The 10,268-nt window shown below is 48.2% G+C and overlaps 1 protein-coding gene across 1 annotated transcript in view; it reads right to left on the minus strand.

Annotated features, from left to right (window-relative positions):
• The window catches only part of CDKL1 (cyclin-dependent kinase-like 1 (CDC2-related kinase)), a 12,632-nt gene extending 6,651 nt beyond the window's left edge, over nucleotides 1–5,981 (minus strand). Inside the window, exons 1-3 of the mRNA XM_009893935.1 lie at nucleotides 5,934–5,981; nucleotides 4,363–4,592; nucleotides 1,943–2,015 (exon numbers count right to left, since the gene is read on the minus strand). Coding sequence (XP_009892237.1) covers nucleotides 1,943–2,015; nucleotides 4,363–4,592; nucleotides 5,934–5,981 — 351 coding nt within the window. The remainder of the gene's footprint in view (nucleotides 1–1,942; nucleotides 2,016–4,362; nucleotides 4,593–5,933) is intronic.
• Nucleotides 5,982–10,268: the final 4,287 nt, after the last annotated feature.

The following is a 10,268-nucleotide window of genomic DNA, read 5'->3' on the forward strand; positions in this document are numbered from 1 at the left end:
GCCCCGTCCTGCTGGGCAGGACAATTTCCCCGCCTATACCTCACCTCTCACCTAATGAGAGGTGTGTAGGTCTTCTGGGATCAGTTCTTGGACAAAGCCCATGAACTGTATTTACTCATAATCTAGCAGACAAGCAAATGATTTTGCTGGCATGGCTCACAAATGAGATGAAGACTATGGCTCAGATGTGGGACTTCATCTATCCTTGTAGATGCCAGTGTATGCCTGGTATTCCCTCTACTCAGCACAGATGAGACACATCCACAGTGCTGTGTCCATCTTTGGGATCCTTGGTAGGAGGAAGGTGGGGACATACTGGAGTGACTCCAGTGAAGGGCCACTAAAAAGATTAAGGGATTGGGGTATCAGACAGAAGAGGATGAGGGAGCTGGGACCATCATTCAACGTGGAGAAGAGAAGGCTCAGGGAGGATCCTATCAATGTGCATTAATACCCGAAGAAAAGAAGACCAAGCCAGGCTTTGTTCAGTGGTGTTCAGTAAAAGCACCAGAGGCAATGGGCACAAATTGAATATACAGAAAATTCCATTTAAATCCAAGCATTTTTTTTTTTTTTTTTACTGTGAGGATGGCCAAACACCCAAACGTGTTGCTGAGAGAGTCTGTGGGGCCTCCATCCTTAGAGATATTCAAACCCTGACTGGAAAAGCTTCTGAGTGGCCTGCTCTAGCTGACCCAACTTGAGTGGAAGGCCTGGACTAGACGATCTCCAGAGGTCCCTTCCAACATCAGCAGTTCTGTGATTCTTGGGAGGTCACTTTGCTTGCTGAAAATTCACAATTGAATTTGGGCTTGGCAAGAAGTTTCTGCTGATCAAACTAGCAGAGACCTTAATTTCTTCTGCCTATATATGGAAGGCATGCTCTACTGAAATCACCAGGGTCTAGCTCGCATCCCTCCCCTGCCTACTCCCTCCCTACTCCCTCCCTCCTACTGCCTCAGCACAAACACCTCTGTCTTTTCCTAGCTAAGCTGGTGCTAAATTATTGTGTCTCCTCCTGAGGACTGAAATGCTGCTTGTTAAACCAGTGTCATGGAGTTCCAAAAAGGGCAGCTGCATAAAACCTCATTACCTGTGATCTACAGCAGGTCAAACTGCAGCATCTCATTGTTCCCTCTGCTTTAAAATTCCATTAAATCCTTCAGACTGAGAGGGGGAACAGAAAAAAAGAAGGAAAACAACAAATCCTGGAAGCAGCACAGCCCTATGGCCAAGTTCCTGTGGCTCAGCTGGACATAATTCTCCCAGCAAAGACAAAACACCCATTCCAGAGCAATCTCCTGCCCCACTCTTAAATCTCAAAAATTGGCAGATACACAAAACCAAAGACAATTACAGCTAAGTCTGCCTAAAGAACTCCTCCAAAAGGCCCCTTTCCTTCCCTGCTTCTTAACACGTCCCCACTGCTTTCTACAAAATACCTGTCACGCACACAACTCGCATCTCCCACCAGAAAGCAGAGAAGGGTTTGTAAAACTGGTTTACTGTATCTAATTTTTGAAACCTGTTAACTGGGGTCGTGATTCAGTGCCTGTAACTATCAACAGAAGGGTTTTCTGTGAAATCAGGAGCAGTTTGCTCAGGTCTCAGCTGATTAGATGTTAACGCCAGTTTTCTACACACCAGTTGCAAAGCATGGCACAGGGAACACACAAGGATATAGATGCCTGTTCAGCCTGGAAGCTTGTCTAAGGTCATTAATGCAAATCATTCCTTGACAGCAAACCCAAGGCACCTGTGTGATAGTAAATGCAGCTGTCATGGGTATACACTAATATTTCATGTATGTTTCCTGTTGAAAACAGGAAATTTCATCTGACTTGGTCCCATGAAAGGCTTGAAATCAGGAAAATGGCAACAGAATCTCCTTGTCCTCCAAGGCCACGTTACAGCAATCGTTAGTGCTGTTCAGGAGACTTACATTGTGTTTATGGCAGAAGTTCACAGCTTGGAGGGTCTGCCAGGTTATGCTCTTCACTAGATGCTCCGGCACCCTGTTTTAAAAACGCACATTTTTATTTTGGTTATTAAAAATAACTTTACTATTACAGGAAAAAGGAAGAGGAGGCCTTTGAGTGCTAATATTGTACAGGGATCTCTGAGTAAAACTGTCAGGGGCTAAGTCAGAAAACTCAGAGAAAAAAACACTAGGTGCATTTTTTTTGCTATAAGTTACAAGAAATACAAAATAACCCTCAGTTTGTTGATATTCCACAGCAGGGAACCAGGCACACTGGGCTGCTAATGGTGGAGGCTGTTTGTACCTCTTCCCATATTTCAGAGCTGAGGCTGAGCTCTGCCTGCACCTCCCTGCAATCCTCTACCGTGAGGTTATCCTCTAAGCATCACAGGAGTGTCAAAACATCAACACCACTTCCAAATCCAGTCAATGCCACAAGATACAAGGATTTATGGCAGCTAAGAGCGTGCCAGAGTGTCTGGTACCACTCAGTCACAACCAGCATGAGGCTTGCCAACTGGTCACCATTCATCAGTGAGTGCAAGTCCACGTCAAATCCTGTCTTGTGGCTGTGTTTAGCATCCACGCTTCCTGGCAATCCTCCTGAAACGCCAGCAGGCATTTCTGCCCCTGCAACTGCTCAGAGTTGGAGGTGGTGGAGTATCTGCGGTATAGGTGCATGCTCTGACTTGCAATGCTGTCGCGTCATTGGTTATCCAGAGTGGAAAGGTGACCGAAATGGAACAGGGAAGGATGTTCCTACAAGAGTATAAAGCTCTACTTTGGTTTGCGTCTCCTCTCCTTCCCTCCAATGGCTGGCAAACACTTCAGAGAAAGAAAACCTCTCTTTCAGTCTCCTCTCCTCTCTTTCAGTTACTGTGCAACAGTTCTTAAACTTCCTTGGCTGTCTGTAATGGTCTTCAACAGCCCAAGGAAAGGCGTAGGTGACAGTCTTGGCACTTTCAAGCTCAAATCCAATTTTATTTCATGTGTTTAATGCTGAAAAGCTTCTGATTCATCATAAAGAAAAAAAACCCAACCCAAAACTAAACCAAAACAATAAGCCTGGCTTTTTCTTTAAAGCACCTTCTGCTGTCAGCACTTAAGGTCTTGTGCTGACACTGCTGTTGCAATGCCAAAGTTCCCTTGCAGAAACATCCTAGAATGGTAAGAGTGCGCACTGACAGCCTGACAAGGGGATGAAGTTGGACAAATGACCTGGAAACATGGTGCAAAGAGGCATGTGCCCACCCATCTTAATCCTGACCACAAAAGACTTGACCATCTGCCGTAGCAAAGATCAAATGCAAAGTATGCAACCAGGCATTACATGTTCATTCACACTGGAGTTGTTCTGATGAATAGAAAGCAAATGTGAAGTATTTTCTTCAAAGAGGGTTATCCATTCTCTCTTCAGATTCCAGGTGAACAGGTTCAAACTGGGTTGAAAGCTGCTCACCAGCTCGCAAAGCCATTTGCTATCAGCATGCTCCATTCTCCTCCCAGAGCTCCACATCAGGGAGAAGAACAACAGGCTCATGTTTACTCAACCCCCAATTAGTCTCCTGCAGGCAATTCATTTAGCTCCAGGCCTGCAAAATGATTTATGAACTTCTGCTTAGCATTTCCACAGCACCAAGTCACTGTGAATAATTAGGGACAATGTATTTAGTGGGAGTGTCATTTATAATGTGTCAATAGAACAAACCCTTTCCTGGAGAATGTTCCTTCTGCCCGTGTAGCTCACACTTTGTGCAAGTGCCTGTTTAAAGAAGAGAGTATCTGACCTGAGGTTGTGCAGGGAGGTGCAGGCATAGCTCCTGGTGACTCCTGCCAGCCAACACATGCTCCTTAGCACAGCAGCATGCCAGAGGGCTAGAAGTCACTGGTTTGTCACACGGGTCATCAGTGACCTCACTACAGCCTGTACATGTTTTGGGTGCTCAATGACATTGCCCCAGTGTCCACAGCCTGCGTTTGCACAGCCTGCCACCGTGACGTGCAACACACCTGGGGAGCAGCAGGAAGGAGGGCTGCGTGCCCCCAGCCCATCAGCCCTAACCTCTTCGCAGTGAGATGCAAGATTCTCCCAAACCACTCGGGTTTGCTGCTGCCGAGCCAGCCAAAGATCACCCAAACGCTCAGGCTCAGCGCTCCAGTCTCCTTGGTGAGCAGCACTGTGCAGGAGCGCACGCAGGCTCATACACAATTCTTTTGGACGTCATTGCTAAACCACAGTAACAGAGCAAGTCCAGGGTACTGGGCTGAGAAACCTCTCCCGTAATTAATGAAATTCCTCTGAAAACTCTGCAGAGCAGCAACAACATGGACACCCCCTGACTCCTTTACCCAAAGCTCCCAGTGAGAGACAGGCCACTCACCCTCGGGGGTGCTTGTCCAGCTCATGGAGAACTGTGTGGTCGCAGTATTCGAAGACCAGATGCAGCCTCCGCTTCCTCCTGAACACTTCCAGCAGATTCACCAGGTTCGGGTGTTTCAGTTGCTGTAACATGCATTGGACGGACTGGTTAGTTACTGCAGGGGGTGGTGGGGTAAAGGTGGAGGGAACAGTGCTTTTACCCACAAGGGTCTCAGTTCCTTGAGCTGAAACCTTTTATACAAGCAGAGCACAACGTGAAGAAGCAGCTCAGCTACAGCGCAGCCTGTGGTGTAGTTATTTTAGGAACTGACCGTGGGCAACAAGTCAGCTTGGCTTCAGTGAGTGCCTCTTAGAAAAGATGCTCATAGATAAAGAATTCATCACAGTGCCCACAGCTATTCCGGCAGTGCCTTTCATTGTATGCATCCAGCCTTTGACTGCACCACAATGAAAAGCAGCTCTCCCTGGAGAACTGCTTGGGAAATCACGCACGCTAAGAGCCTGTAGCAGGCAAACACACATTTAGGAGAAACCAAGACCTCCTCTGATAAGCATAAGTAAAGCACATGGTCTCAGCTTCACCAGCTTATTGTCAGAATCTGGATGGGTTATTAGGAGAATTTTTATTGCTGCTTTTCTCTCAATCCGCTTCATGTGCTCATACCAGGGCTTCCTCTCCTGGGGAGCTCAGACAGCTTCTTACCACACGTGAAGCCTGAGCGGAGCAGGGTTATTCAAATGCACCCTGCAAGAGGTTGTGAGGGCGGACACTACTGGAGCTTCTCATTTCCTGTTCTTTTGCCCACATTTTGGGGGAGGGCTGCGAGAGATCTTGAACCGAGGGGCACAACCCAGTGTTTGGAGAAGGAAACAAAGAAAAGCCAGACCCAACTCAGGAATGTTATTTCTTTTCAGACGACTCATGGCACCATCCCCTCTGCTTGCAGGGACCTGCATCCACGAGGGCTTTGCCTGACAGAGGTTTTAGAACAAATGCATTTCTAAGCAAGGAGGCTGGAAAGGGCATTGCCTGGGAGTTATGCTAACCTCACCTTCTAATGTGCCTCTAAGCCATCTGGAAAAGCCTGCAAAGGAGAAGGAAGCGGAGAGTCAAGACTAGAGAAAACTGTAAGGGGCCTCAAGAGAGGAATGCAGCCATTTGGGGAAGAACCCAGTTAACCCCAAGGTGAAGGATCACTGAAATCCACAACTTGAATCCTGCGGTTAACCAGTGAGCTTGAGTAAAAGAGCAGGGCAGTGGAAGATCCCCACCATACCTCATCTCCAGCCTGTCACGAGGAGGAACATGGCAGGGGCCATTTCAGTGCTCCGATGCGCACACTGTGGGACCCTTTGCAAAACATAATTTTATTCAAGCACGTCGCTGTAAAAGCTCCTTGTAAAGAGAGACCTTCCAGGGAGCTCACTGCCTCTGGGGGACATCATACTGAACCCAAACTATACTGAGCCCACATGCCAACGCAGAGGGTCCCCGTTCGTGTGCAGAAGGTGGCTATTCCAGTCCTGCAAACTGGCAGCAAGGAGCTGATCTTTCTAAACAGCATCTCTTACCACATACATGTCTTGTTCCTTCAATTCTGCCCACACCGTGTAAACCATATGCCAGCATCAAAGGCCTTCACACGCATCTGGATCAAACCTAGGTTACGGTCAAGATCTTCTGACTACTTCTTCAGTCCTCCATGGGGAGTATTTGCACATCAAGTGCCGTTTCTCTCTAGCACGAAGTACCCGACACCATCAGCAGGGGCTAACTGTCTGCATAACCTCCTCTGCCCTGGCCACGTCTCCCGACCTCACATAACAGATGGATTTTCTCTGCACACCCTCAGTTCCCACAGCAGGGCTGCTACTGAAAGGGAGGAGGCTTGTAACACCTCTCAAGCTTGGTATTTGGCTAGTAGTATCTCCATTCTCGTCATTTCTTTATCCACTTTGCAAAAGATGATCAGATACAGCAAGACTGCTGAAAATCCCAGCAATGACAGCGATTCTCCCAGGAATTGTGTGCATACCGTGCCACCTATCACATTAAGCATACCCACATCGAGCAAAGTACCTACTTGCCATCTGCATATTAGACAAAGCCCAATCTACCAGTTCAGACTCCGCGACGAAAGTCAGATGGTTGCCGTGGCTCTGGTGTGGCCCCTTCCCTCACCAGTCAAGCAGCTCCTGATAGACTGCGTAAAGTTGATCCTTCCCTTTCCACGCACTTGGTGTGTTGGGATATTATGTTCCCAGAGATCAGCGATAACGGAGATATCTGAGAGCAAGGTGGGCCTCCGGCAACCATGCTGGGTAACAGGCACCCGATTCCTCTGTTGCTCTCAGCAGAACTCCCCGCCAGCATGGACAAACTGCCGGGCATGGCCAAGCCTGCCAGTGGGAAGGAGGCAGAGACAATCTCTGCAGTGCTCAGATTCCACTTTCAGAGACAGGTGAGAACGAAATAATTGCCAACTGATTGTAAAGCAGGAAGAAAGTTAAATCGGCAATAATAGATTGAGATCTCTGGAAAACCTCTGGCAGTTACAGGTTGGTCGTATGAGTCAGCCTTCAGGTGCGACTTTCACAGACTGTGCCCGGGGGACAGTCCGTCCCGGCCACCCTCACGTGTGTGTGGAGCTGGGGTTTCTGGAGAGAGCGAGCTTGGGCTTGGAAGCACAAGGTCTAGCTGAGCTGGGGACACTGTGAGGGGACACAGTGGTGTGAACAAGCTCTTGTGCACTCAAGAGAGCATAAACCTGCCTGTGCAGGACCTGGAGAGGGTCCCTGGGGAGGAGTCTTGCCATGGCATCTCTCCGTGCCTTGGTCACAAGCATTCTCCATGGCCAGGTCTCTCTGGGCAGCTGGGTTCACTGGGCCAATGTCTCTTGTGCACACGCAGATGTGCACACAAAGCAACCGTAAATCTGCCAGCGACTCTAACAACGTCCCTGTCCAGCGGCGTGGTGTCTCAGAGAGCAGTTTCTAACGCTATCAATGCAGCCGGTGGCTGGTTGCTGGCAGCACAGGGATGGGCTTCCCCTGCCTGCCCCCCGCTTGGGTGACAAGGCCATGTGTTGCCTTCTGCATACAGACCAGATGTCCTGCATGGGCTTTTCCCCAAAGTTATAAATGCTCCTGTGCTAAGATGGTTGGAATTATTTTCTGTTTCCTATATGAACACAGCTTGGCATTGTATTTTTCTCTCATCTTCTTTGCAATGTCAGAGCTAAAAACTGTGTCAGCCTCTACGTACAGGTTGGGGAGACAACACCCTTCCGGAAAGTACAGGCTTTACACACAGACTCACTCTGTTTTCACATATTTCCAGCCTTTCCTATGGAATCGGTATCACGCAGGGTGTTTCAAGACTGCAGCCCGCCCCCCTCTCCCACCCCACCTCCCATGGCTCCTGGCCATAAAAAAGCCCTTTGTCTACAAGCTATTTGCTGTGTAGCATAATAACTTATCAGGCCCTACATTTTTTACGGATGAAACACAATCTCACTACATCTTTGACAAACACTTAGCTGCTGCCTAGGCCAGGAAATACCTCAAAAAACAAACAAACAAACTGTTACTATTTACAAAGAAAAAGTTGACAAGAGAGTCAAGCAGGTCTGCACTTGTTAAAATCAACAGTGCCGCGACACAGATCCTGCCGCGGCTAGCTGCAGTGGTGTCGGCTTTGGACCCTTCAGGATGATGCATTTACATTACAAGTGACTTCTGCAACGATTATTTTCCTTTTCAGATCTTCAATATCATTTAAATCTTAACGCACCTCCAGCATTGTTTACTAAAATGATACAGCTACATGTCATCTGTTTGCACCAGACAGGAGAAAAACTTGGGCTGCTTCTCCCCAAAATCTAACTGAAAAATAAATACGCTTTTTTCCTAGCTGATGGCTCTTCTGCAACGGCATCCAGGCTTATTTTGCCTCTTTTTGCAACAGGTAGAGAATCAGGCCTTCATATTCCTTTGACAATAACATTTACACCACTTATTTATATATAAATGCTCAATAAAAGACAAGCTGACAGTGCAAAGAGATTTTGGGAAACAGAATAGCAGAAATATTGTAACCTGCTGAAATCTGGCACTTAATTGCAAATCCAGAAGTTCCTTGGTCCCCAGCAAGCAAATTAAGGTAACTCCATGGAAAGGAACACGGAGTACTACGAGTCTCAACTGCTGCTACGCAAACACCAACAGGCAGTGAAGTCTGGGAACATCACGCAGAAATCAGAGACCAAGGGACTATGAATTTTGGGAAAGAAGTTTTAAATAAAATGGAACATCCTTCTCTGTGGATTTCTGTAGGGTTTTGTTCACTCCAAAATTCTGAATAATTGACTGGCTACAAGAATGCATTGTGTCTAATCTGAATGGCATGTTTCTTGTTAAAAGGAGTCCTATTGGAAGCCATCATTTTAAAATTTATAATAAACCAACATGCTGTTAATATGGTTCTTCAATCAGTTCAGTGTTTTAAAGCTATAGCTCTTCTGCATGGAAGACAGAAAGCTGAAGATGGGGAGATGATGGTGGTGTATGAAATCATGAGTATCCTGGAGAAAGTGAAAAGGGAACAACTCTCTCCGCTTCTCAGAACACACAAGTGAGGGTACTGTATGCCATCACCCAGCAGCAAGTTTATAACAAATAAAAGGAAATATTTTTTCACACAACACATTCCTAAAGTTGTGGCACTCGTTGCCTCAGGAAACTATGGCGACCAAATGAATACACCAGTTCAAAAAGAGATGGGACAAAGCTCCCAACAGTCCATGAGTGTCTGCTAAGCATGAAGCAATGGGTACAACCTCTGGCTCTAGAAATTTTGCCCAGAAGCTGCTTGTGTGAAAGGAAACTTTACCTCATCCTCTCCCTCTTTATCCTGGGTTTCTCCTCATTTCTGCATGCTTGACAGACCTGGGGGGGACTCACTGCAAATGTTCCTGTGCTTTTATTTCATCAGGAAAACAAACACAGAGCCTGAATGTGACCTATTTCTATCTGAGGATGAACTCTCACACCAAAGTCAAGAAAGGATCAGCAAAGACAAGGTGCTGCCATGGTTCACAGGTGCCGGTTCTGCAGTCGCTTCCACGTGTGAATACCTCTGAGCCTACACAGCCCCGGCATTCAATACACAGCTGGATCCTGCCCGCATGTCAGGCTCCGACGCTGCAGATCCCCCAAACCAGGGGCTCAGAAAGGGCATTTTAAGGAGGAGCTGGGGCAGATTTAGAAAGCAGGGAGCTAGGAGATCTGCGCCCCACAGCTGTCCCCCACCTCGTCCTATCTTTTTGCTCACGAGTTTTACACCCACTCCAACAGTCCTCATCTCTGGGGGGAATCTCCTGGAAGCCAAGGGGGCTGCTGCCGGCTGCTCTGTTACAGGCACTAAGGGCAAAGCGGTGCCTCTGCCAGCCAGGACATCGCTGACTCCATGGGGAGAGACTGGGTCAATCCCTCTCTAGAGGCCACAGGGATGACTTGGTTGATGGTCCTCCACCACCCACGCAGAAGTTGGCAGGCACCGGGCAGCTTGGTCTTCGCAGCGTCTCAGCTCCCACCTGCACCGACCCTCTTTGAAGCGTGACAGGCTGGGCTGCGGGGAACCACCTCCGTCCCGAGGCATGTCCATCCCCGGCCAAACAGGTTGGACTTTCACTGGCGCCAGCGTTCTCCCAGAGAAACTGGCTGATTTGGGCACTTTACGTACTGCTCCCTGATGCCCCGTCTCCTCACGGCTGCCATCTCCATGCTTCCCGCCTCACAACACCCCGCTCCTCGTGGCTGCCCCCACACCCCATCTCCTCATGGATCACGCCCCATCTCCTCACTTCCCCCCTCACCATGCGCCATCTCCTCACGGCTGCCTCGCGC

The sequence above is a fragment of the Charadrius vociferus genome, unplaced genomic scaffold, assembly GCF_000708025.1.
Source record: "Charadrius vociferus isolate BGI_N301 unplaced genomic scaffold, ASM70802v2 scaffold49, whole genome shotgun sequence".
NCBI lineage: Eukaryota > Metazoa > Chordata > Aves > Charadriiformes > Charadriidae > Charadrius > Charadrius vociferus.